Source organism: Dryas octopetala, chromosome 2, assembly GCF_963921425.1.
Source record: "Dryas octopetala chromosome 2, drDryOcto1.1, whole genome shotgun sequence".
In the NCBI taxonomy this organism is placed as follows: domain Eukaryota; kingdom Viridiplantae; phylum Streptophyta; class Magnoliopsida; order Rosales; family Rosaceae; genus Dryas; species Dryas octopetala.
Genome location: NC_141367.1, coordinates 30,648,099 through 30,674,113, shown reverse-complemented (window position 1 = coordinate 30,674,113; position 26,015 = coordinate 30,648,099). Strand labels below are relative to the sequence as shown.

General features: G+C 36.5%; 4 protein-coding genes across 5 annotated transcripts; 3 read left to right on the top strand and 1 right to left on the bottom strand.

The window, feature by feature from the left end:
• The first annotated feature begins 975 nt into the window (after positions 1 to 975).
• Positions 976 to 4,991, top strand: LOC147295583 (auxin efflux carrier component 7-like). 2 transcript variants are annotated; one of them, XM_086232791.1, is made up of 6 exons: positions 976 to 2,599; positions 2,749 to 3,061; positions 3,177 to 3,262; positions 3,942 to 4,099; positions 4,194 to 4,270; positions 4,363 to 4,991. In XM_086232791.1, the coding sequence occupies exons 1-6, from the start codon at positions 1,351 to 1,353 to the stop codon at positions 4,427 to 4,429; spliced, it is 1,950 nt and encodes a 649-aa protein (XP_086088917.1). In that variant the 5' UTR covers positions 976 to 1,350; the 3' UTR covers positions 4,430 to 4,991. The 2 variants fall into 2 exon arrangements, with proteins under 2 accessions (XP_086088917.1, XP_086088916.1); XM_086232790.1 differs by having other exon boundaries at positions 2,746 to 3,061.
• A 5,663-nt stretch (positions 4,992 to 10,654) lies between these two features.
• Positions 10,655 to 13,466, top strand: LOC147295582 (putative aquaporin NIP-type). The gene is made up of 6 exons (XM_086231273.1): positions 10,655 to 10,676; positions 12,210 to 12,322; positions 12,432 to 12,653; positions 12,753 to 12,950; positions 13,056 to 13,117; positions 13,211 to 13,466. The coding sequence occupies exons 1-6, from the start codon at positions 10,655 to 10,657 to the stop codon at positions 13,464 to 13,466; spliced, it is 873 nt and encodes a 290-aa protein (XP_086087399.1).
• Positions 13,467 to 18,438: 4,972 nt separating this feature from the next.
• Positions 18,439 to 22,900, top strand: LOC147295581 (TPX2 (targeting protein for Xklp2) protein family). The gene is made up of 9 exons (XM_086233062.1): positions 18,439 to 18,672; positions 18,759 to 18,831; positions 19,551 to 20,243; positions 20,445 to 20,672; positions 20,875 to 21,002; positions 21,102 to 21,198; positions 21,317 to 21,388; positions 21,691 to 21,801; positions 22,101 to 22,900. Exons 2-9 carry the CDS (start codon positions 18,790 to 18,792, stop codon positions 22,569 to 22,571), a joined length of 1,842 nt encoding a protein of 613 aa, XP_086089188.1. The 5' UTR covers positions 18,439 to 18,672; positions 18,759 to 18,789; the 3' UTR covers positions 22,572 to 22,900.
• An 859-nt stretch (positions 22,901 to 23,759) lies between these two features.
• On the bottom strand, positions 23,760 to 24,505 carry LOC147295580 (hydroxyproline-rich glycoprotein family protein). Its single transcript, XM_086233659.1, has one exon. The coding sequence runs from the start codon at positions 24,308 to 24,310 to the stop codon at positions 23,834 to 23,836; it is 477 nt and encodes a 158-aa protein (XP_086089785.1). The 5' UTR covers positions 24,311 to 24,505; the 3' UTR covers positions 23,760 to 23,833.
• Positions 24,506 to 26,015: the final 1,510 nt, after the last annotated feature.

Here is a 26,015-nt window from a genome sequence, read left to right as displayed (position 1 = left end):
AATGGATTCTATAAATTATATTTTATCATGTTTAAAATAACAGTAGTGCTACATATATCACATTTTTATACCATAATTTCATACCACCTTATGTGGCAACTTACATGACATTCATACATTGAATACTAAAAAATAAAATAAAAACTCAAAAAGAAAAAGAAAAATTTTGTCCAATAAAATAATAACACGTCAGATGGTTTAAGAATATGGTATAAGTATAGCATTATTCTACAAATGTGGGAAAAAAAATATGGGACAACTAGCATTATTGTTCTTAAAATAAAGTATATTTCAACGAAATGGATGTCTATATATATATATATATATATATATATCAACAGGGCCCTTCTAATAAGGGATCCCTCATTTAGTGTTAAATGAGGGATCACTCTGTGTGGCCCACACGAGTCGTTTTGTGTTAATCTGAACCGTCCATTTTTTACATCTCCGTTGATAGATTATTTCTGCAAAAAATCAGCCAAATCGAAAATCGTTTAGTCGTTTATTTAAGCGGTCAAAGTTTAAAACAAATAGACGAATAACAAATTCATCTATAAACACCTAAACTTTGACCACTTAATCGAACGGATAAACGATTTTCAATTTGGCTGATTTTTTGTAGGAATGATTTATCAATGGAGATGCAAAAAATGGGTGGTTCGGATTAACACAAAACGACTCGTGTGAGTCCCACAAGGTGATCCCTCATTTAACACTAAATGAGGGATCCCTTATTGGAAGGGCCATGTATATATCAATACATTATATATAACTAGCAATATTGAAATTACATTAAATAATTTTTCTCTAGGCTTTATCCCTCTTTTATACCGAAAAAAAAAAAAAAATACATTAAATAATTATAAATTAACTCGATAAGCAATTCAGCATATACCCGCGCGTGTGTATATATCCACAATTCCAGACTGTTCTCTCTTTCCTCTATATATATATGTATATATATTGCCTCCAAAGTTAGTCACACCCCGGCTTTGTAAAATCACTCTCCATTAATCTCTCTCTCTCTCTGAGAGACACACAACACATACATATATATACACTCAGTGTTTGGCTTTTCCATCTATAGGGAGGGTCATCACCATATCAGAAGCTAGGACACTCAGAGCAGCTAGGCTAGCATCACTTGCAGAATAGATATATATATATATATATATATATATATATATATATTCCTCCAAGTTCGTTAAGCAACGGTTTTTCCTCTTCTACCCATTTTGCCCTCTCCCTCTTGTTGAATTGACAGCCAAATGCCACTAAACCTCCACCACCAGATCTGAAAACAAATTATTTGTAGGTTTCACATACAAAATTACAAGCACAACAGGAAAAATGATCTCCTGGCATGACCTCTACAACGTGTTAACGGCGGTGGTACCTCTGTACGTGGCCATGATCTTAGCCTACGGGTCCGTCCGGTGGTGGAAGATCTTCTCGGCGGACCAGTGCTCCGGCATAAACCGGTTCGTGGCCATCTTCGCAGTGCCTCTACTCTCCTTCCACTTCATCTCCACCAACGACCCTTACACCATGAACTTCCGGTTCATCGCCGCAGACACGCTGCAGAAGATCATCATGCTACTCGCCTTGGGCCTCTGGACAAACTTCACCCGCAACGGAAACTTAGAGTGGATGATCACAATTTTCTCACTTTCTACTCTCCCAAACACTTTGGTCATGGGGATTCCGTTGTTGATCGCCATGTACGGCCATCAAATCCCCGAAGCGGGAAGCCTCATGGTCCAAGTGGTGGTTCTGCAGTGCATCATTTGGTACACTCTCTTGCTCTTCCTCTTCGAGTACCGCGGCGCCAAGCTCCTCATCATGGAGCAGTTCCCCGAAACCGCCGCCTCCATTGTCTCCTTCAAGGTCGACTCCGACGTCGTCTCACTCGACGGCCGAGATTTCTTAGAAACCGACGCTGAAATCGGCGATGACGGCAAGCTCCACGTCAAGGTCAGAAAGTCCAACGCATCCAGGCGCTCGTTCTCGGCATTGACGCCTCGGCCCTCCAACCTCACCGGCGCCGAGATATACAGCTTGAGCTCCTCCCGGAACCCAACCCCGAGGGGTTCCAATTTCAACCCCTCCGACTTTTACTCCATGATGGGATGCCAAGGTTTTAATGCCAGGCACTCCAATTTTGGTCCCGCCGACGTCTACTCGGTGCAGTCCTCAAGAGGTCCCACACCCAGACCTTCCAATTTTGAAGAGAATTGCGCTCCGACGGCGCCGCCGCAAACGGTTACTTCTCCTCGATTCGGGTTTTATCCGGCGCAAACGGTGCCGGCATCGTACCCTGCCCCGAATCCGGAATTCTCGGCCCCCGTCGCTAAAAGTACCAAAAACCAACAACAACCGCCGCAGCAGTTAATTCCTAATAGTAAAGCGAACCACGATGCGAAAGAGCTGCATATGTTTGTTTGGAGCTCTAGTGCGTCCCCTGTTTCTGAAGGTGGGGGGCTCCACGTATTTGGTGGTACCGATTTTGGTGCGTCCGAGCAATCTGGACGGTCCGATCAGGGCGCTAAGGAGATCAGGATGTTGGTTGCTGATCACCCCCAAAATGGAGAAAACAAAGGTACTGCTTACTTAGTACTTAGTACTTTCTAGCTAGCTGCCTTTTTCGTTCTTCATTAATTAATTACAATAATCAAGGAATTTAACTAGCTATCCTTTATTTTTTGAATTAATTATTTTTGTTTTCTGAAACTGTGTACTGTGTAGTAGCTGTTCCGGAGAGTGCTGCTGCAGAGAGCTATGGTGGGGAAGCGTTTAGCTTTGCCGGGAGGGGTGAGGCCGGAGACGAAGAGAGGGAAAAAGAGGGACCCACTGGGCTTAACAAGTTGGGGTCAAGCTCCACAGCTGAGCTACACCCAAAGGCCGGTGGGGCTGCTCATGATGAGCCCAGTGGCGGAAAACAAATGCCTCCTGCGAGCGTTATGACCCGTCTGATCTTGATCATGGTGTGGCGCAAGCTTATCCGCAATCCCAACACGTACTCCAGTCTCATTGGTCTCATCTGGTCTCTCATCGCTTTCCGGTGAGACAAATTATTTAATAATTCATTTACTACTGTAATTTTATATGTGATTTGATAGTTACAGCATTTCAAACATTAATTACGATATTGTTATATATTAATCAATTAATTTCAGGTGGCATGTGGGTATGCCAAGAATAATAGCCAAGTCAATCTCTATACTGTCCGATGCTGGGCTAGGAATGGCTATGTTCAGCTTAGGTGAGTGGTTTATTATGATCAGTTACCCTATTCTTATTATGAATTAAACTGTAATTAGCTTGCTATTCCAGTATTCCTTCCCCAATAATACCAAAATGGATGGTCCAAATTTGTAATTAGTTAGAATAGGTATATATAGTGGTGGAAAATAACAAATATCTGAATTAGTTGCGGCGCGCCCAGCTAAGAGATATTTTAGAAGTAACCGTGGCACAAATTGAGTAGCAAGCGGATGGGTTGGCATAAAGGTGTCTATTAAGTCAAAATTGCATTTATACTGTGGTCTGTCTATGGATGTGGATATGCACTCTGACTATTTACAACCATCCACTGGTTGGCTGGTTCATACTTCTTAATTGGTCACAAAGAAAGAATAGTAACTGGAAACTAGTTTTATCTTTGGACCATAATTGAAAATGGGTACGTAATGTATTGAGTCTATTGAGCATCCGACATGTGGGTCCGGGCCTTGCGGTCCAGGGTCGGTGGGTATTGGTTATGATTGATGCCAATTCGGTCTAAATTATAGTGAAGGTAGTTGAAACCAGCTGAAACCCAAAAAATTATTGTAGTAGCTTTTATATATATATATATATATATAGTGTGTATTTTTCTTGATTTGGAGGGTACTGAAAGTCTGAAACTACTACTGTATATGGTGATGATGATACAATAAAAGGTCTTTTCATGGCTCTTCAACCCAAGATAATTGCATGTGGGAACTCAGTCGCTGGATTTGCAATGGCTGTAAGGTTCCTCACTGGCCCAGCCGTTATGGCTGCAGCCTCCATAGCTGTTGGGCTTCGTGGCACCCTCCTCCACCTAGCTATTGTCCAGGTACCTACTTTATTTCTCATCAAAATCATATATATAATTATATATCAATGTGTTTTATTAACTAATGAAAATATACCCTGTCAAATATTTGTAGGCTGCACTCCCTCAAGGAATTGTTCCATTTGTGTTTGCCAAGGAGTACAATGTTCATCCAGCTATTCTTAGCACTGCGTGAGTAGAGAAATGTCAAACTGAATTTTATATAAATATACTTTTAATTGGTTTGAAATTAAAAACTTTCTTTTAATTTGAACAAATTGCAGGGTTATATTTGGAATGTTGATAGCACTACCAATTACTCTCGTCTACTATATTGTTCTGGGATTGTAAATGTTGTACGTGTCATAGAATTAAGCAGAGATAGATACAAGCAATGAAGCAAAGAAATGAAAATGAAGATTAGATCGATCATCAATCATGTTGTGGCATGTATGGTCATCATCGTCAATTGATGTGTCACACTTTTCTATAATATTGGGGGTACATGCATGAGGATTTTCCTGAAGAGAAGAATTGCCAAGGTTTCATTTCCAAATTTTTGGGGGCTTAGGTTTTGAATTTTAGAGTGAAGTAAAATCCCGTTATAAGGATCATGCTCTCATTAAAGGCCAAAGTTTGTCTAATTTTCCGAAGGCTGCTGGACGGGAGCAACGTAGGCCCGTGTAGCCTCAGAGCAAAACAAGGAATTGAATTGAATTGAATTCATCATCATCATAGATATCAATCATCATATCTAATTCGATCTATCTCTTCATTCCTTCTCGGAGCTGCTTGTACTTAGTTAATTTAAACTCTGATTTCACGCAAATTCGTCCTTACTATATAAAAGAAGTGACGACCCAATTTAGTTCATGAATATATGGTGAAAAATGAATAGAGAATTATTTGTCTACTATAGTAATATAGTATAGTGTGGTTTCTTTTGTTCTTAGCGTTGGTTTTTTTTTTTATTGGTTAAGAGCGCTGGTTTTGATATAATACTGTCCGTAGAATGTGGATCCATCAATTATTTGCACTTGTCGTTTTTCTTGGACTAGCTTTAATTTTTCTATATATAAGGATTTGATAATGATGATTAAGCACCAAATTAAAGAAGACATATTTGTCAGTCACCTTAATTATTAAGTTGTTAATGCAAAGAGTCAAAACCATGAAGTAAGACAAAGACTTATCTCTCTCTTCCGTTTGTTTTCTTTTGTTCAGACAGTCACTGAGAGTCTGTGACCAATGAAAGCAAGTAAGCAACTTGTGGAGATTAGAAAGGACCGGAAGGTTAATTGCTTGGTTTGGGTGGTACTTGGTACTTACCGGTTACTACTTACTTGGGTTGGGTTAGACTTTAGAGCGAACGAGGCTGCTTTTTTCTGAAACTGAAAGAACATTGTCTTTCTATTCTAGTCTACTGTCTACCCAAGTAGGAATCTTTATACATTTTAGCTTTTAGGGGCTTCTTCTTTTAAGAGAAAAAGTGGGAGAGGATAAGAAAAGCGGAAAGCTAGCTAGCTAGCCGGAGTCAAAAGTAGCTTTGCTTATTTACTTTTTAGCTTTTTTCAGATTTTGATACGCCCATAAGGCTATAACTAATTATGGAATTAAATTTTTTTTTTTCATTTTTTTAGGCTTCAAAATATTCCTAAAACGAAATTATTAAAATTTTGTTAAAAATTTTAATTTTAATTTTCAATAAAATTGAAATTCTTTTTAAAATTTCTATCAAAATTTTTATATTTATAAACGATCAAAATTTCTTTAAAATCCAAAATTTAACTTTTTGTCCATCCCTACCCAACTTTATTTAGGAGGAGGTCACGAATTAAGACCGTAGACAGTGGTAGGCTAGTCAGCACTTCAACTTTTGAATTATATGGAAAATGAAAGCACGTGGTGGTACCAATCAATTTTATATCTCTCATTCATTCATTCATTATGATCACAAGACATCACCTCCGATAAAGTCGGTGACGATCATCACATTCATCAGTGCCTCAATTCAATCTTAATAGGATGATTGAATAAGATCCATAGAGCATCCAATTCTGGATCGTATGTTAGCAAAAGGAGTCTATGTTTACTGACCAACCCCTAATAAATTGGCCGTGAGTGTTACCAGTCTAATAAGTGTTATCATGCATTAGAAAATGATATTATGATAAAAGATATTAAGATCAAAAAATAAAAAACCCATTAGTCCCAACAATTTACAGGATCTAACCCCATCCCCTGCCGTCTTTTCAGCGGCTCTTCTTCCGACAACGCCGGCGATACCTTCCCCAACTCATGCCAGCCACCATTCTCCCCTCCTCTCTCTTTTACTCTTTCTCATTTTCTCTTTACGTGTCGTTTATTTTTCTCCTCATTTCTTCATTTTTATGTGTCTTTTTTTCGAAGTGAAAGGTTTGATTCAAATGAGAAGCAGAAATCAAATCTGAAGTGGGTTTGTTCTATAATTTCTATATAAGCATGTAAGGGTAATCGAGTGTTCAGATTGCTTTTTGTAACTGCAAGTCACAGTGTACTTGCGTTTTGTTACAATTTTAATCATGTATTGTAAATATATTAATTATGAATACAGTACATAAATATGATTTCATGACTCGCGTACATTCAAATATGAATAAAATCGTGTACCAAAAAATATGAATAAAATAAGTATCAACCAATATTTTAAATTTTTGAAAACATGAAGAAAATAAAATTATGAAAAGAAGTTTTGTTGAGAACTAGGTGGATAGAGTCATAGAGAGTTTAATTTACCAAGAAAGATATGATCTACAAGTACTTTAGTAATTACTTAAATAAGCTAACTTTAAAAATTATCCTTAATTAACTTTTGTGTGCATGGAGTGCACAATAATTAAGGCCGTGTATGATGAAAATTCCTAATTAATTTCCTGAATGCATGTAATTGTATTAATTAGAATTGGATTGAAATTTGGCAAACGGCAACCCCATATCCCAAGATTAGAATTGAGGAGGATGTCGTTTAGGGAGGGAACATAGGCACTACACAGTGTTAAGTGTTAACTAAAACCAAAGCTAGTCCTTTAATTAAGTAAATAATTAATTAATGAATTGATGTTAAATGATCGAAGACGACGAATACATGCATTAAATCACGGAAGAGGCAAGATCGACCAACATGCTCAGGCACAGCCACAGCCACTCCCAGAACGCGAAAGCGATGGTCTTGAACCTCTTAATTGGCTCTTGCTGAATATCGATGCATTCTAGTATGCATGGTACCCCCTCACATGCAATTGTAGGGAGATTGCAACAAATTAAGCCTCTCACCCCCACGTGTGTGCTCATCAGCCTCACTTTCTCGTTCCCATACATTAATATATATATATATATATATATGCTCCCCTCAAAACCCAACGACTTATAAAAATCAATGAATTATATTCATATTTATATTACTTTATTTCTAACTTGTTGGAAATTATGGTTGTTTATGCGCGGTAAACAATGGATATTATCAACGTGGTCGCATATGAGATTATGGGATTCCAGAAAAACTAATCTAAATGGGTTGATCGGCTTAATCTACAAATAATAGTAAATAATTAGCATATTCTATGTAATACAACATTTTAGGCTAGAGACGGTTCCCTATTTCGTCTACCCTCACCTATCTTTAAGGACACCTCCAAGTATCAAACGATAAAAAATGAAATAAAACTTCTATATAACAGTACGTTGTATACATCTTTTATGTGTAAATGCATAAAGTGTATACATTAAATAGAATTTTTTTTGTTCTTTTATTTTTTTCCCTAAGATGAGATGGACCGCGCGCAAGGCAAGTCATTACAACAATTAAGATGGCCGGTATATATATATACAGGCTCCTTCTGTTGAGGTATACCTCAACTTATTTATGTTGAGGTATGACCTTGTTGGAGCCCACACGAGTCGTTTTGTGTCGATCCGAACCGTTTGCAAGGATCATCTTCATTGATAGATCATCCTTGCAAAAAATTAGCCCAATCGGAAATCATTTGTCTATCTAACTTTGATAAAACAAATAGACGGTTTCATCGAAAATATTTGGTTCGTCCATTTATTTGATCAAAGTTAAATAGGCAAATGATTTCCGATTTGGCTAATTTTTTGCAATGATGATCTATCAATGGAGATGTAAAAAATGAACGGTTCGGATCGACACAAAAAGACTCGTGTACGCCCCAACAGGGTATACCTCAACTTATTTATGTTGAGGTATGACCTTGTTGGAGCCCACACGAGTCGTTTTGTGTCGATCCGAACCGTTCGCAAGGATCATCTTCATTGATAGATCATCCTTGCAAAAAATTAGCCCAATCGGAAATCATTTGTCTATCTAACTTTGATAAAACAAATAGACGGTTTCATCGAAAATATTTGGTTCGTCCATTTATTTGATCAAAGTTAGATAGACAAATGATTTCCGATTTGGCTAATTTTTTGCAATGATGATCTATCAATGGAGATGTAAAAAATGAACGGTTCGGATCGACACAAAAAGACTCGTGTACGCCCCAACAGGGTATACCTCAACATAAATAAGTTGAGGTATACCTCAACTTATTTATGTTGAGGTATGACCTTGTTGGAGCCCACACGAGTCGTTTTGTGTCGATCCGAACCGTTCGCAAGGATCATCTTCATTGATAGATCATCCTTGCAAAAAATTAGCCCAATCGAAAATCATTTGTCTATCTAACTTTGATAAAACAAATAGACGGTTTCATCGAAAATATTTGGTTCGTCCATTTATTTGATCAAAGTTAGATAGGCAAATGATTTCCGATTTGGCTAATTTTTTGCAATGATGATCTATCAATGGAGATGTAAAAAATGAACGGTTCGGATCGACACAAAAAGACTCGTGTACGCCCCAACAGGGTATACCTCAACATAAATAAGTTGAGGTATACCTCAACAGAAGGAGCCTGTATATATATATATATATTGGTATAAATATAAGACAAACTTGTGGGGATAGAATAGAATGTGCATGCATGGCAGCAGTATGGTGGATGTAGACTAGTGAGCATGAGGATCGGACTAAAGATATAACATCGTACAGTTGAGGCACACGTGGCCAAAGCACTTGTCTGGGTCCATGAACATGTGGATGCCCATACTATGGTCATGAGGAGCTAGCTAGCTAGCTATACACATAGGGTTTGAACAGCGATATATTATATGTATATATTGCATGTAGCCAAACATGCCATGGTAATGGTGTGTGTATTATTAATTACTTATTGAGGGGAGAGAAAAGAAGGTTGGAGAAGAGAAAGATGGGATCCAAACTGAGGTAGGGAAAGTTCCGCAGAGGCTTTGGACTTTGCAGTTACAACTTTTCTTTGGATACAAAGGAATGGACCCCAATGTGACATGAAGCACATGCACTTAGCTAGCTAGGGTCCTATACCCATTTAAGAGTCTTTAGACTCTTTACGTTCTTACCTTGCAAGGCCAGGGCCACATAAAACTGTCCCACAATGTCGCAGAAGCTAGTAGTACTTGAATTAATGTCCTAAAAGTCCACGTCGATCGATTTCTTTGAACCTATATTTAATAGATTTTGCACTAGTATGCATGCATGACTGATCGTTTACTGCTAATTATTCGGTACTTTAGTCGTACATTAATGCCTTCCAATTGTACTTTTCACTGCACATTTTCAACATATATATGGTGCTTAGTTCACAATCTAGCTAAAAAATATTTCATCACACATGACACGATCATCTCATCTCAATAAAATCCTATGTGCATGAGATTGATTGGGAATTTGCATAAGGCACCAACATAGTGAATTTGGATATGTCGTCTTCTACTTGATTTACTTAACTTTTAATTTTAATTGTGTATTATAATTAAATTAAAAAGTATATGAGTTAAAGAGAAAATGAATTCATAACCTACATTTTTTAGGTGTGTTTGCAGTTAATTAATACACTTGTCACGATTTTGTAGCTATCAATAGTACGTACACTTGTAATGGCCGGGTAATGAAATTCAATGTGTAGGTAGCATGCATATGGATTACAGTATTAGTTGTTGCATGTCGATCAATAATATATATACAGAGCAAAACGTATTAATGCCATAATATATGAATGGATGATGATTATATATGGTGGGCTTGAAGATGAGATGATGAGCAGGCCACCATATATATATATATATATATATATATATATGTAGAGAAGATATGGTGGTGTGCTCGTGCGCGTGGCTTCATTCTCCAGCATCCATGGGGGCCATGCTCCTAATCTGCAGGCACCACGACCACCTCATCCAAATCAAACCCATCTTACAAATTATATATGTAACTATGATTATACTAGATGCATCATGACCATTCAATCACTTCCCAATTCCCATATATGCAATTATATATTCAGGTGGAAAATACCTGCAGAGAAAATTAATTTGTGTATATGATATATACCCAAATCCAACTCATGTTTCAGAGTTCGATCAGATAAGATACAAGGATGTATAACATTAAAGGCGTGGTTCATATAAAAATAAATTCATAGAAACAAAAATCTATGAATGAGCCAGAGAGATGGTGGTGGTGGTGGTCGTGCCATCATGGTCAGTGTAGGGTGAACAACGAACAGGAGAGAGCCAAAGAAATGGACCAGCTGTACGTGGTAGCTGGGACCATTCGCTAGAGTCTCTAATTAATTGAGAGAGACACTACGTGCATGCAATTCAAATTTCAAAGAAACTTGCACATCCAAATTACAAACCCACCTTCTTCTTCTTCTATCTAACTTAATTGGGCTAAGTTGCATCATATACTGTATGTCAATTAAGGACCCATATATGTCCCCTATAATTGATGATTCATTGATGCACTTTCTTTTCTTTTTCTGCCCACTTTATTTCAATTCATTATCATTGGTCCTGTACAGTTAGCGTCTTGAGTTTTCTCAATTGGGACCAAAAATAGAAATTGGTGCGTACATAGGGATAATGCCATAAACTAGATATTACCTGCACATGTATATCCAAAGCAAACTTAATTCATATTTAAATGTGAATATATATTGATGATACAAAAATTTTAATCGAATTCATTGTTTTAATTTTATGAAAAACATAAAAGCAACAACATTAAAAGTGTATACTAATTTGTTCTGTGACTAGATTTGCGAGTGATTGTCTACGTAGTACGTACTTGCCAAATTTGCAAGTGAACGACTAATTTATAATTCTATCATGGGTTGACAGGATTTTCTAGAAAAATTAGAAATGATGAATAAATTTCTCAGTTCGCGCGGCACACCCATGGATCGAATTTTTCTTCATAATTCATATCAATGAATTAATTTTTCTCCTCTTTTGATAGAGTGAAGAAGAATACCACTCGATAGTTAGGTAGTAATATTACTCTTAACTAAAAGCTTCCATTTTTCAACAGAGGGTCCTCAAATTACATTTTTTTCTTTTTCCCCTCCACTGTGGACCACACACTCACAAAGTAATGCTAAATGCATTCTGGTCCCCTCGACCTCTTGAATCTTATAAAGGGCCAATGCCCGAAGTCAAAACAAAAGAAAAGGCCTACCATAGTGAGCTGCGTACTGGGCTGGGTAACGCAGGCCCAATTATTAATATCATGAATTTTTAACCATGGGTTACACGGGCCGATTCTCTCTTTTCATAAACTGGACCGGCTCATATGGAGTGTCGTTTTGTAAATTTTAAAGCTACGACCAATGAGCCCAACCCAAAATTTGGTACAAATTTGTTAATCAAGATGCAGTTTGGAAACTTGGAAATTTGGAATGGTGTTAGGTACATGTATACTTTGGCGGTTAATTCCATTGAAGGCCGACTTTGATGGCAAATACAGAAATGAAATAAATAGAAACATTTAACCTCCATTGGCTACTCACCAAAGCAGCTAAACCATCAATATATTTATGCAAATTAAACCAGGAAATTGTTTGCAATTTTTTCTATATGACATCAATTGATCATTTTTCTTGCTTGCATGCTATAGAGAGAGGTGGGAGAGATCAGAGAGAGAGAGAGAGAAAGAGAGACCAATTAATACTTGTGAATTTAATTAATTAATTAAGGAGTAACAAAATGTCAGGTGAACAAGAGATTTCGAGAATGGAAGAAGGGGGCGGCAACTCGGGGCAAAGCGCGCGCGGCAGACTTTCTGGATTTTGTTCTTCGGCTGAGGTTGTTCAACTCACCCAAAAGGTAATTATCTAATTAAGTAACGAACAACGAATAAGGTACATCGATGATGTTACTACGCATGCATGCATTCACATCATACGTACCTAATCTTACGCATGCATGCATGCAGGTAATTGCAGAGGGGATTGGAACGTACTTCTTGGTATTTGCTGGGTGTGGTGCGGTTGCGGTGAATAAGATATATGGGTCGATATCGTTTCCTGGGGTTGCGGTAGTATGGGGCTTAATTGTTATGGTTATGATCTACTCCGTTGGTCATATCTCCGGCGGCCACCTTAATCCTGCCGTCAGCGTCACTTTTGCCATCTTTCGCCATTTTCCTCTCAAACAGGTAATATTAATATTTAATTACTTTAATTAATTATTCATTAATAACGAATACGTACTACTTGCATTGGCAATTTGGCATATATTGTGCGCATGCATGCAGCTCCCTCTCTACATTGCGGCGCAGGTGGTAGGAGCCATCCTTGCAAGTGGGACGTTATGCCTTATTTTTGATGTAAATGAAGACGCTTACTTTGGTACCATACCAGTTGGATCCAACGGTCAATCTTTCGTCATTGAGATCATTGCCTCTTTCCTCTTAATGTTCGTTATTTCAGGCGTTGCCACTGATAACAGAGCTGTTCGTATTACTAATTCCATCTGAATTAATTAACAGATCGTTAGTCTAATTGTTTCAGTTAGATCATTAATTTCCTCCTCAATCAATCGATCTCATGGTTGCCAGGTTGGAGAATTGGCAGGAATTGCTATAGGAATGACAATACTAATCGATGTGTTCGTTGCCGGGTACGTAATTGATCGATAATGAAAGTTAAAAAGGTTTATATTAATTAATTAATATTGGATGGTACGTACGTACATGGTATGTGGGCCGGGCAGGCCAGTATCAGGAGCATCAATGAACCCAGCTCGGAGCATTGGGCCGGCAGTTGTGATGAACATATACAAGGGACTGTGGGTTTACATCGTAGGCCCATTCATTGGTACAATACTGGGTGGATTTACCTACAATTTGATTCGATTCACTGACAAACCTCTCAAGGAGTTAACCAAAAGCGCTTCCATCAAAAGCGCGGCTTCCATCCTCAAGAGCGTGTCCAGATCTGCAAGCACCTACAGCAGAAATGGAAATTAACCACTCCATCATCAACTACCTAACCTACCTACATCATCTTGTTTACGTACGCCCGGTGCACACAGCCATGTGGAATGTGAATGTGGATGTGGACCTACCTGTGGCTGTGGCTACTGGCTGCGCGCTATATATCCTAGAAACGGAGAAACAAGATATTATTATATATATTCAACTTAATTAAATTCCAATATATTAATTCTGTGTAAATTAAGGATGAACCATATATAGTTACCATATGCTACTCATCCATGGATTTGATGTGTACACCACGTACAGTTCCATGCTAGCTAGTATTCCAAAATGTCTCAGGTTTGTAGCATTATCAGTGTAATTTCACCAGAAGTGCGCTCGATCAGGTTCTGATCAATAATATAAATATAGAAACAAGCTACATCAAGGGTTACAATTTGACTTCTGGTTTCTCCTTTCCAATTGATGGTAACGTACTCTATAACTGTCTTTGTTTAATATAAAATGATGAGCTTCCTAGGATGCTTCTGCCGGCAGATGTGAGCTTGGGACCCTTTGATCATAAACTTCTTAATATTTAATTTAATTAGTTATAATATAACAATCTTACTTAATTTGTTTAATCATACATACGATCAAGACAGATCCCAAAACTGGAAATTAATTAAACGTCACATGGTGAGTCGTGCAATATTGCAGAGCCAAATATATATCACATGTTGTCCGTCAATGGCTACCATCTTAATTTCTTTAATTTGAAACTGTGTCACATGTCCCATGGCTACCATCAAATTGTACCAGCTAGGTGCAGCCTTGACATGTACATCAATCTGTAGTAACAACTTAAGCAAGGCAATTCAGCTAAACCCATTTATAATATCTAACTTGCCAATTGCCATGTTATTTTCACAACTAGTACTTGAACATCACTGAAGCCCACCTCCCATTGATTTATTCTTCAAAGTTATGGTGAAGCCACAGACTTTCCATTTGATATATCCCTCTCACCAAATGTTTTTAGACGAGAACATTGTACGTGCCACATGGGTAGGGTCTAATATCTATGTGTACGTGCCACATGGGTAGGGTCTAATATTTTTGTCTCATTGCTTCGTTTTTCTTTTCTTGTATAAATGATGTCATTGTCTTTAGTCGAAGATGGTCTTGTAATATCATAATTGGAAAAATGTGGCCAACATTTGTTTTTTAATTTTTCATTTGTATATAGCCATCTCATATGTTGGAAACGACATAGTCGGTTAGGCGGCAATTTCAATTTTCAGATCTGGTTGGTTGGTTGGTTGGTTGGAAGTCCCTTTTGTTAGTGAGGATTCCATGGATCTATCATCTGTTGGTTGATGTGCGCTCATTAGGATTAGGTAGGTATATATTATTTTCTCTTAATTAGCTAGGCCACACGGCCCACACTAGTATACAAACCAATAGAAAAAAAAAAAAAAAGATTTTTAAATCTGATCACATTTAATACATATTAAGTAGAAGTGGACAATAATAATAAAAAGGGGTGAAATATTGTTTTTGGTCTGAAAATGGTGTTGAATTTGAAAAAAAAAAAAAAATAGAAAGGAAAGGTATATAGTTTGGGTTTGTACAGCCCATGCACATGCGCAGCACAGGTTTTGGGTTTGTCCCAATTGTAAGTGGTCGGCCCAATCGATCTGAACAAAGAGATTATAATATCCTCGAGAATTCCAATCCAACGGCGCTAATTGTTGCATCAAATGCATCTTTAATCTTTTGGGTCCGTAATTGACTAATTTTGTGGTTTCTGATACAAAAAAAAAAAAACAGTTTTTGTGGTTATTGCTTACTGGTTAGGACTTAGGATTTGACCATCCAAATCCAATAACCAAATAACCCAAATGAATGGGGCAATGATTCATTCATCCACAAGTTTTTAAGGATCATGAATCACAAAATGGGGGCACCAACCCTACAAGAGGCTACAGTTAGGAGTGGGCATAATAACCGACGCACCGAAAAACCGAACCAAACCCACCGTAAAAAAACCGAAAAAAAACCGAGTTGACCGAAAAGTCAACACCGTAAGAGAAAACCGAACCAAACCGTATATGGACGGTTCCGGTTTCGGTTTTATGCTCATTTAACCCGAACCAAACCGAACCAAACCGAGTAATTTTTAAAAAATATAATTATATATTTTTATGCACATTTTATACATTTTTGTTCACATTTTATACATTTTTATTTTAAACCCTAAAATATATTTTATATAACCCTATGAGTTTAATATTATATATATAATAATGTTTTAGTATATAATGTTAGTTATATCTTATATAATAAAATTAGTGTATTCTATTTCTATATACTCTATAGTCTATAGTCTATATAATAATGTTTTATGCATATAGAGTTATATATAAACTTAGTATATAACTATATAGTTAGTAACTTAGTTTATAGTTGTATATATACTACAATAGTTATATATAACTATATAAGTAATATATAATTATAGTAGTATACTAGTCTATACTATAGTAGTATATAATTATATATATACTATACTCATTACTCTATAGTAGTTATATACTTATATATAATCTTATATATAGTTATAACTTATAACCCAAATTTGTCCAAACCCCAAACGAAATCTCAATCTCCCCAAACCTCAAACGAAACCCCAAATAAAATAAATTAAAAACACCAAACAAATAGACCAACAAATAGATTATATAATATATAAAGTTACAGATTATAATCTTATATTAGATATAACTTATAAGTTATAACCCCAATTTGCCAAAACTCCAAATGAAACCCCTACTACCCAACCAACAAAATAAGCAGGTTATATTTATTTTAAAACCGTGCATGCACCGAACCAAACCGTTTTTACAATGGTCTGGTTTGGTTTGGTTTTTTTCTAATTTGTTCGGTTTACAACACCGAACCACACCGAGAAAATATTTATGGCGCGGTGCATGGTTCTCGGGGTGAAGTGAGCCGAACCACACCGTGCCCACCCCTAGCTACAGTTGCCATTTCCCCTTCACCTTTATGACTTCACTTGTACTTGCCCTTCTTAACCATTAAATGCAATGCTTAGTTATTTTACTGTGACACATGAGGAAAAAGGCTTCAAAACATAGTAAATAGTAAATAGGGAAAAAAAAATTTCCCTTATCGTGTTTTACACTGAAAACATATTTGGTTTTTATGATTTTAAAACTCCACATTTGGTCTATGCATTTTATTTTATTTTTTGTAATATGAAGACAATTTTAACAAACTTAAATTTTCAATTTGTATTTAAAATTCAAATTGAATGTTGCATATATGATTTTTTGTTATTTTCTAGTAAAACTCGCAAGTTTATTAGTTTTAAATTGAGAAAAAAATTTCATCTTGGTTATAAAATGTCCTTAAATTACAAACAATATAAAACACAATAACCAAATGCAGAGTTTTGAAACCACATAGATCAAATTTATTTTTGGGCTCAACACATAGCTAAAATTGTTTTTTTTCCTAGAAAATATGTATTAAAATAGATGTATAGGTAAGTTGAATGATGGGATCCCGCGGAATCCTTTGCCGATCATTTGACATGTTGGAGTTTTGTTTAATTTTTAGATGCAAATTGAATGGCAATTGTTTAATGCTTAAATTATTTTGTTTTAATTCTCGGATCTCAGACTTTTGAATTCAAAATTTAAAAATTAAAGGCTCAAGTATATTTACATCCACCAACTATAGAGTCTATTTCAAGTTGGTCCACAAACTATCAAACATTTCAAATTTTCTCATTAATTATAGGGTTCATTTCAAGTTGGTCCACAAACTATAAATAATTATGAGTTTATAATTTAACTTAAATAATCAATCATTTCAAGAATGACATTAAAAATGACAAAATTTGAATGTTTCTTAATCTCCACAAGTAATAATTGCATGAAATTCTGACATAACAAAAAATTAGAGAAGAATGCTAGTAATTAGTACTTACCTAATATTTTCTACTTTCTCCTTCCATCTCTTTTTTTCTCTTGCCCATTACAAAGTGTAGTCCATGATTGAAATTGTTCATTTTATAATTTATCCTTTAATGAGTATTTATGTAAAAAAATTAACCAAATAAAAAAATAGTTTACTTATCGAGTTGTTTTCAAATAAGTAAATAGTGATAATCTTTATAAAGTAATTTAGAAAATGAACTATTAGGTGAATACAATATTTTGGATTTGATTGATTTTTAATTTTAACATAAATAATCTAAAAAAGTAATAGTAACTCCGAAATGCAGAAGAGAAGAACAAAGTATAAAAACAGAATGTAAAAGAATCTGTGGATCCTTGAAAGAGTTAATTACACTTACACCCCCTGTGGTTTTAATAATTACACATACACCACCTGAGGTTTTAAAACTGTTACATATAACCCCCTATAGTGAGACGAAAATAATGAGAAATTATGCAAAAAAACATGCTAAGAGATTAAATAGCCTAATAAGATTATTCAAGGTGTAAGGTCCAACTTGAATACAAATATTTTCTTTTTTATTTATTTATTTATTTTTCTCTTGTAGGGGTTATATGCAATAGTTTTAGAATCTCAGAGGGTGTATGTGTAATTATTAAAATTCTAAAAGGTGTATGTGAAAAGACAATAAACTTCAAAAGTATAAATATAATTAACTCATTCTTAAAAATAGGATTTAGAGCTGACCATGGCAGGCAAGACTTTATGACGGAAAAAACGGAGGATTTGAGATCGTTATCGAAGTGTCAGAAGAAAGCTCAAATAATGATAAGATGGCAAAAAGCCAAGCATCATAGATGGCTGATGGATACAAACAACCTTTTTAAGCATCCCTACTTTAATTAGATTTTGGGTACATTAAGAGTTATATTTATTACCACACTAATCACTCACTCTACCAAAAACTGTGTCTTGTCTCTGTCTCTCTCTTTCTCTCAAAGCCTCAAAGTCTTGTTACCCAAACAACAAGATCTAATTGTAACCTCCCCCCCCAAAAAAAAAACACAAGAAGATCTAAAAGCAAAGACACAGCAGTGGGTTTCTTTGTATTTGCGTGTGTGTTTTCGCTCCTAACACGCTTGCTTCAGATTCGTAACTAACATTTTGTTCCATTCTTCAAAAGCAAACTGTTTCATTCTCAGGGGATTCAATCCCCAGCTATCTGATACATTATGCGTTTCTTCTACCTCTGAAATGCGCTTTTAAGGTAAACTCTCTTTTGGGTTTTGGATGAAACATAAATGGACTTGTCCCTGTTTGGTTACTTATTAATTTTTTTTTTGTCTCTGAAAGATTGGCATTCCTTTGAGGGCTGATTATAGTCATGGATGGGGAGATAGAAGAACCCTTTAGTTTTAGCTTTCAGGTACTTCTTTATTTCCACCCTTTAGTCTATGCTTGATTGGATAATTTTGTTATTCTAATTTTGTTTATCAGCAAGAAATGGTTCATAAATTCCACTCCAGTATCAGATTAACTGCTTAATCAGGAAGAACCTATACCTATATAAATAATTTTCTTTGGGGGTCATGTTACAGTAATTTTGTAAGTCGCAGGAAAAGCCATGACATTGTGATCTGCTTTTCTAACCAGTTCTTTGCACCTCTTTATTTGATTTTCAGTAGAGTGGTCCAAGGATAGCATTGAATATTATATAGGATTGGATGCTGTCTAAGACTTCCTTCTAGATATAGACATTACATACTTTTTTATTCAAAGAGGAACATAGGATTAAGGTTGATTATTGTCTTCTTTACATAGTTTCTAGCTGGTAGTTTGAATGGCTTCATTTCTTAAGGCATTCCTGAGTGTGTGGGCATTTCAGGATTGTCTTTATTGTAATAAATTGATTTTAGGTGTCTATTACAGCAAATTTTTCTAATCATTGGATATTCTACATTGTCAAATTATCCAAATGAGTACTTGACTTGTACCTTTGTTTTCTAATCATTGGATATCTAGGCGCTGCTAGGCATTTTACAAGTCCTGCATCAACGAAAGTGGATGAATTGAAAAATATGTTTAGTGGGTCACTCTGTTTTATAGTGATAATCTTTCTAAAAGCCACTTCTTTGAAATGGACAGGCAGACTCTTTTCACTCTGGTTCCATATCATTTGGAAGATTCGAAAACGAAGAGTTATTTTGGGAAAGGAGGTCATCTTTCTCACATAACAGATATGTTGAAGAGGTTGAAAAATGCTTGAAACCAGGTTCAGTAATTAAGAAAAAAGCTTACTTTGAAGCTCGTTTCAAGAAGGGTCTTCCCAGACCAACTTTGCCCGAGAACCATAATGGTGCAGATTATCAAGTCTGTGAAAATGAAGTCTTGGAGAGTGATGCTTACGGAGAAGAATTTGAACATGTAAATGAAGGCAGCTGTTATGTTCAATTTGATGAGAACCCGGAGGGTTCAGAGTATCCTGGAGACTGTGAAGTCACAGAATGTGAAAAAGAAGATCCTGAAGCTTCATTGTCTAATCCTCAGAGGGCATCTGCCTTGAATGATGTTGATATTTTGGTGGATTGTGCTGTTGAAGATGCTAATTCTGAGGAAGCACATCAACCTGCGAAAGGTTGCGACAACTTTTCTTCAATTATTGATGAACAGGAGACAGATGTAGATAAGAATCATAATAGTGATGCAGTGAATGCAGATGAATCATCTAACTCTGTTAATTTATGCCCCATTACTGAACCATCTGAGAAAGTTGATGAAACTATTGCGGAGAAAGTTGATAAAACTATCGCGGAAAGTTGGCAAAGTACTTCTTCAAAGGTTTGGGCTCCTAAGCATACTTTTCATCATAATAAGTAATTTTTCTTTAGTTAGTAATAGTTTTTACTATAAGTTCAATTGCATTCAAATCTAGATATAACTATGACCTGGTAGCATCTAGAAATGTGCCTCTAGACTTCCTTACTTTTGTTGTTTGAGAACCAATCTTATGTCGCTTACACTCCTCGGTGTCCTATCTAGTTGAACTTGAAGGCTGCAAAAGAATCCAAATGTTCCAAGCCCAGAGTCAATTCTAAGGCCAACAACTCTCATGTCCAGACAATCATTTCTGCTGAGACAGCTAAAGATCCTACAAAGAATTCTCATACAAGAGAAAGAGAGGGTACTCGAAGAACGGATAAAGAAAAGCTGTCATCAAAAACAGCTATGCCAACAACACATTCTGTACGCAGGACTCCAAAATTAGAGGTAAGCATTTTTTATGATATGTTTATACCACTAAAATGCTAAAAAGACAATTTATATCATCGTCTTTATGATGTTCTTCACACTCTAAATAGTACATTATATACTTATTGGTTAATGAAAATTGGTGTGCCTTTAATACTGCAATATTTCATTTGTCAATTCTCTTTTTTTTTTTATCTTGTCTTTTTGTTCTTTTTCACAGGAGTCTAGAGGTCTGAAGGGAAAATCTGTTTATGAGAGTAGTGATAGAGAGTCACGGGGCAAGAAACTTGGTGATTCTCAAGCTCCTGCATCCAAGTCTGAATCCAAAGGACGCCAAGCAGCAAACAGGTTTATTAGACATTTCTTATTGACTGTTATTATTGTTTCAATCTTTTGAACTGTTGAATTTTGATGGTAGTCACCCCTTCCTTTTCCTTCCTCATATAGGCCTAACCACAGAGTGAATTTGACCAAGTCTCATACAAGACCAAGTGTTGCAACTTTCAATTTCAAAAGTTCTGAACGAGCAGAAAGGAGGAAAGAGGCAAGCCACCATGCATTTCCTCTGAATTTGTAGTTCCTTTAGATTTTGGGTTCAGATTTATATGACTTACAATATTGAAATGACTTATTCCTTTGTCCTTGTGGCTCATACAATCCAGTTCTTCATGAAGTTGGAAGAAAAAATGCTTGCCAAAGAAGATGAGATGAATAAGATCCAAGCAAGAAAACAGGTGCATACAATGATTCAACTACTATCTTTTCAAATATAATGCTGAATTATTTGACAATTTCAGTGTGCGATGCATCTCTATGTTGAAAAAGATAATTATGTCTTTCAAACTATTACAATGCTATATTTGGTCCTTGAGGTTGTGGGTCTAATCTATTCATGGACTTTTGGATGCTAAAGTATATACAGTTACTCATAAGGAAGGCAAACGTATGATAGATAATGCCACTCGAATTTTCCGGATAGCATGCTTCTGAAATTTCTCTTAAGAAACTTAATGGGTTCAAGTTAATATTATTGCAGGAAAAGACAGAAGCTGAGATTAAACAATTCCGGAAAAGCCTCAACTTCAAAGCAGCACCAATGCCTTCTTTCTACCATGTAGCTATGACTTCAGGGCCTGATGGGAGCAAGGTAAATAAATGTCTTCCACTGCATACTTTAAGGCAGGAAATTCGAAGTTAGTCAATGAGGGAAAATTGGAAATAGAGCATAAATTCCAAGTAATTTGTGAAAATGGTTGTGGAATTTTACTTGAGGTGTACTATTTTGTTGCATGGTTTCACCACTTTGCCTAAATCATGATTATTTGCTCTTTCTTTGCCCCAAACAGTCTATTTCTGAATGTGATCAACACTTTGAAATGGAAAGTTGGCAAATATGAAGGCATGTTAACCCTGATGTCATCCTTTTTCTATCTATATGTCTTTCAGGATGTATTTACCAAAATCTCTAAAGTACAAAGCAAGTCAACAAGTCCAGGGAGTGGAGATGCTGGAGGATTGCCATCACATTCAGAGGCAGGAAAGGATGAAGCTTCCACTGCTAGTGATTTTGTAAACACAACTGAATCACTTGATGCCTCAATAGAAACCAACTGCATGATGTCTGAGCCCTCTGAAGCTAGTTCAACTTCTTTAACTCCATTGAGCAGCAAAAACTTATCCCGAGACGCTGTAACAAAAATTGAAGTCACCAAGACAAAAGAAAGAGAGAGGGATACAAGTCTGCAGAAACATCGATTATTAGAGGGTAGTAAGGTGGCAAAAAGTCAGAAAACTGAGGGGAAGCAGAAAGTGGGAGCCGAAAGAAATGACAGAGAGATGGCAAGGAAGGGTATGAAAGGCGTTGGCTTTGGAAGCAGTTCCAGAATGGGTCATCTAGCAGTTGGTGTTGCCTCATGAATGAAGGTCCCTTTTCTCCTCTCGTCTATGGTATACTTTTCCATGAGAAATGAAAACAGCAAGCTGAAGCTAATAGTGAGATCCATACATGTGTTTCAATTTATGGTATTTATGAAAAATCATGAAAAGCAGTTGTTGAGGCTAGTATATCTTTTTGTTATCACTCTTAAACATGTAGCCGAATAGATAATAATGGTTGTGCTGTTTTGAGGGAGTAGAACATGTAACAGAACATATATGCCTAGGCACTCTTGCCACCTTATATATGGACCAAAAATTGAAATTTATTCAATTATTCATTATGTAATAAAAGCAAGTTCTGTTTCAAAGTATGTATCAAGCATCTCAAATGGAATCGTGTTGCTGGGCTAATGGTACAATTACATGTTCTGTTCTGGTTGGAATGGAAGACGAAGAGCATGTTCTGTTCTCTTTCAGCCTTTTTAGACTGTAGAGGGATGAGGAACTCATTTTATTAATGATTGGAATGGTTTCGATCTCTTTGGATTTCTTAGACGACCAAATTCCCCTTAAAATTATTATAGTATAGTGTAGTGTGTTTGATCAAAGACTTGGAGGAAGATACCCTTGTGTTTGTACACTTGACTCTAAGTAATACCTTAAACAAAGGCTCCTAGCTAGGTCCTACCACCATACCCACCCTATCATATATATACTCTTATTGCGTTAGTGGTTGTAACTTGCAACTTGTTGGAGACCGGCCTACAAGGATGTGTACTGGCACGACAATGAAATCTAATTACCAAAAAAAAAAAAAAAAAAAAAGGAAAGAAAGAAAGAAAAAGCTGATGAATATAATCCAGAAGCAACCCAATTAATCACCAGCCACCAGCACATACATCCAAGGTTCGTTGGTTGTCATCCATTGTTTCCCAAATGACTAAATTGGTATATGACTTGGAACGTGAAGGTTCCATGGCCCTGCCGACTGTTTCACACTTTTTGAGGTCTGTTACGCAAATCACCAAAACAGGTGATGTAATATATTAAGCGGTTACAAAATCATAATCAAAGCATTAACAGAAAAGACCAAAAAAAAAAAAATGATCTACATGATGGTGATGATGATCAACTTCTTCCCGGCCACTTGCATTGCCAATGGTTTCTTTACTGGCCTGATCTGTGCAACCAAATACATTGCAGAGTCTTAATTATATGCAAATATAATTAATAATTGAAGGTGAATCTCATTGCAGAAAACGTTTTGATCGATTACACTTAATTGTGACGACTAATAATACTTAATATAAGTTACAGATGGAAAAAGAAAAAAGAAACATAAATACAAGAAGCTGATTGGTGAGGGCAATGATGAGCGTTGATGATCTTGTAAGGGGGATTGCGGATGAGTCGTCTTTGTCTCTGCGAGCACCATTTTTGTAGTAGTAAGGAAAATAGGGTAGGATAGGGTCCGGAGGGGGATTGGCACCATATCCATACCCACCACTTCCACTTGGCGGAGGGTTGTACGGGTAGTATCCACTGGGTGTAGGGTACACCGGAGGCGAGTAGATTCCCGTTTGGCTTGACGGCGGAGATGGCGTTGTGGTCACCGGAGTTGTCGGAGTAGTAGTAGTAGTAGTAGTACCGCCGGTACCGGTGGGGGGAGGATAGCATGGATATGGGCATGGATTGTCGGATATTGTTGTCATGGGAAAGTTGACAAGGATTGAGGCCAAGAAGAAGAGGGTGGCTGTTGAGACAAGTAGTGCAGCCATGGATGGTGGTGTTAAGGGTTTGTGAGGATGAATTAATGGACTGAGAGGAAGGAGTAAACAAGTGGGTGAGTGATCACCGAGTGGTGGTGGAGGTAAGCTATTAGAACAAAGGCTAGTTGAGACGAGACGACTCGCCTTCTTGTCACGACTCAATAAAACAACATATATAGAAAGGGGCCAAAAGGCTTGATGAAAGGGATCAAAGAAAAGAAAGTTGTAGCTAGCTAGCAGCTCTATTTAATTTTAGACAACATGTCACACTAGATTCATTGTACACCTTTGCTTTATGGAAACTTTGGCTACTAGTTACTAGTTTGTGAAACCGACCCGTTTGGTGGAGCTATTTATTGAGACTTTCAGACAAGGTGGAGAAATTGCACATTACTGTTTCTAATTATGTGCAATTATCGCACTTTTGTGTTGTTATTTGTGAAAGAGACCAGGTCAAATTAAGAAATGGATATCACATAAGAGCTAGTCTTGTAATGCATTTGAATATTATTCTAGTGAGCAAAAGACGAGCAAGCTGAGTTCATATCACTCACTAGTTTATATTACCTGGCTACCTGCCCCCCAAGTAATTTATTTATGTCATTAATTATTCCTTGATACTTATGTAGTGCTAGCTTGCTAGAAATGGGAATTTATTTGCTTACCTCGCTAGTTTCAATGGTAACTAGGCGATTGGTTCGCTATGACTTGGATTTTCATCAAAGCAATTGAAATTTGAAATTATTGTGGTTGTTAGGGTAATTTTAGTCACTATCATTGTTTCTGTCATCTATGAAAATAATAAAGTATCTCTCCCAATTCCCAATATAGAGTATTCTCTACATGACTAGCTAAGTAGCTAGTGCAAACTTCAAAGTTTGAAACTTGAAACTTGTGCTAATCTGTATCTATCTTGGAGCTTGCCAAACTCGATCTGCTTCGAATTGAATGTCCAAATTAAGACACCGAGTTTCTAAGAGCTTAATTAATGAGTTTACCTTAAATCAGGACGTGATTAATTGTTCATTAAACTAGATAGTCATCAAAGTAATTACCATAATACACATATATATATATATATACTTACTCTGCTATACTCTGCTACGAATTACAATACCTGCTATGATATATATCAGGATTCAGGAAGGAGTCATGAGGAACATTCTTCAGGCATAAGCCTTCCACAACATTAAAAATATGTACGTATATATTAATTCCTTAAACGGTGCACAATATTCTACTGTCCAAGTCTAGTTCCCTGCAACGGTACTTTTCTGTTAGGAAAAAGGGCCAAAAAAAAAAAAAACAAAGGGTTCCGGTGGATGTGGGAATGTGGTCCATGTGCATGTGGGCTAATTCGTAATTATATATTGTCAACAACTCATCACTAAATTCTACACCTAACGATATTCTTAAAGCATTGTGATTGTGAGAAATTGATCAGGAATCGAATCATGGAGGGAGACAGGTGTAGAAAATGCAATTGAAAAGCGTAAGTCCAACTCCAAATTGATGACTTTAATTTTTCTATGGGGTTTGGAAAATTGGAAATGTACGTGACTGAATTTCAATCCCAAGAAAACACGCAAGCACAAAATTGAAACACGTACAGCTCGAAAAAAAAGTGTGATGAGAGGTTGAGTGATTTTGACGTTGGCGTATGTAGGCCAGATCAACACAACCCAACATATATAAGGCAATGGGTCATTGATTT

Excerpts from the sequence above, each read along its gene's own strand:
- LOC147295583 (XM_086232790.1), top strand. The coding sequence starts at position 1,351 with ATGATCTCCTGGCATGACCTCTACAACGTGTTAACGGCGGTGGTACCT. Across the intron at positions 3,062-3,176 it reads TGGTCTCTCATCGCTTTCCG|GTGGCATGTGGGTATGCCAA; the intron begins GTGAGACAAATT and ends AATTAATTTCAG. Across the intron at positions 3,263-3,941 it reads AATGGCTATGTTCAGCTTAG|GTCTTTTCATGGCTCTTCAA; the intron begins GTGAGTGGTTTA and ends ATACAATAAAAG.
- LOC147295582 (XM_086231273.1), top strand. The coding sequence starts at position 10,655 with ATGAGCCAGAGAGATGGTGGTG. Across the intron at positions 10,677-12,209 it reads GAGCCAGAGAGATGGTGGTG|GTGAACAAGAGATTTCGAGA; the intron begins GTGGTGGTCGTG and ends ACAAAATGTCAG. Across the intron at positions 13,118-13,210 it reads ATCGATGTGTTCGTTGCCGG|GCCAGTATCAGGAGCATCAA; the intron begins GTACGTAATTGA and ends TGGGCCGGGCAG.
- LOC147295581 (XM_086233062.1), top strand. The coding sequence starts at position 18,790 with ATGGATGGGGAGATAGAAGAACCCTTTAGTTTTAGCTTTCAG. Across the intron at positions 21,199-21,316 it reads GAGCAGAAAGGAGGAAAGAG|TTCTTCATGAAGTTGGAAGA; the intron begins GCAAGCCACCAT and ends CATACAATCCAG. Across the intron at positions 21,389-21,690 it reads AGATCCAAGCAAGAAAACAG|GAAAAGACAGAAGCTGAGAT; the intron begins GTGCATACAATG and ends ATATTATTGCAG.
- LOC147295580 (XM_086233659.1), bottom strand. The coding sequence starts at position 24,310 with ATGGCTGCACTACTTGTCTCAACAGCCACCCTCTTCTTCTTGGCCTCA.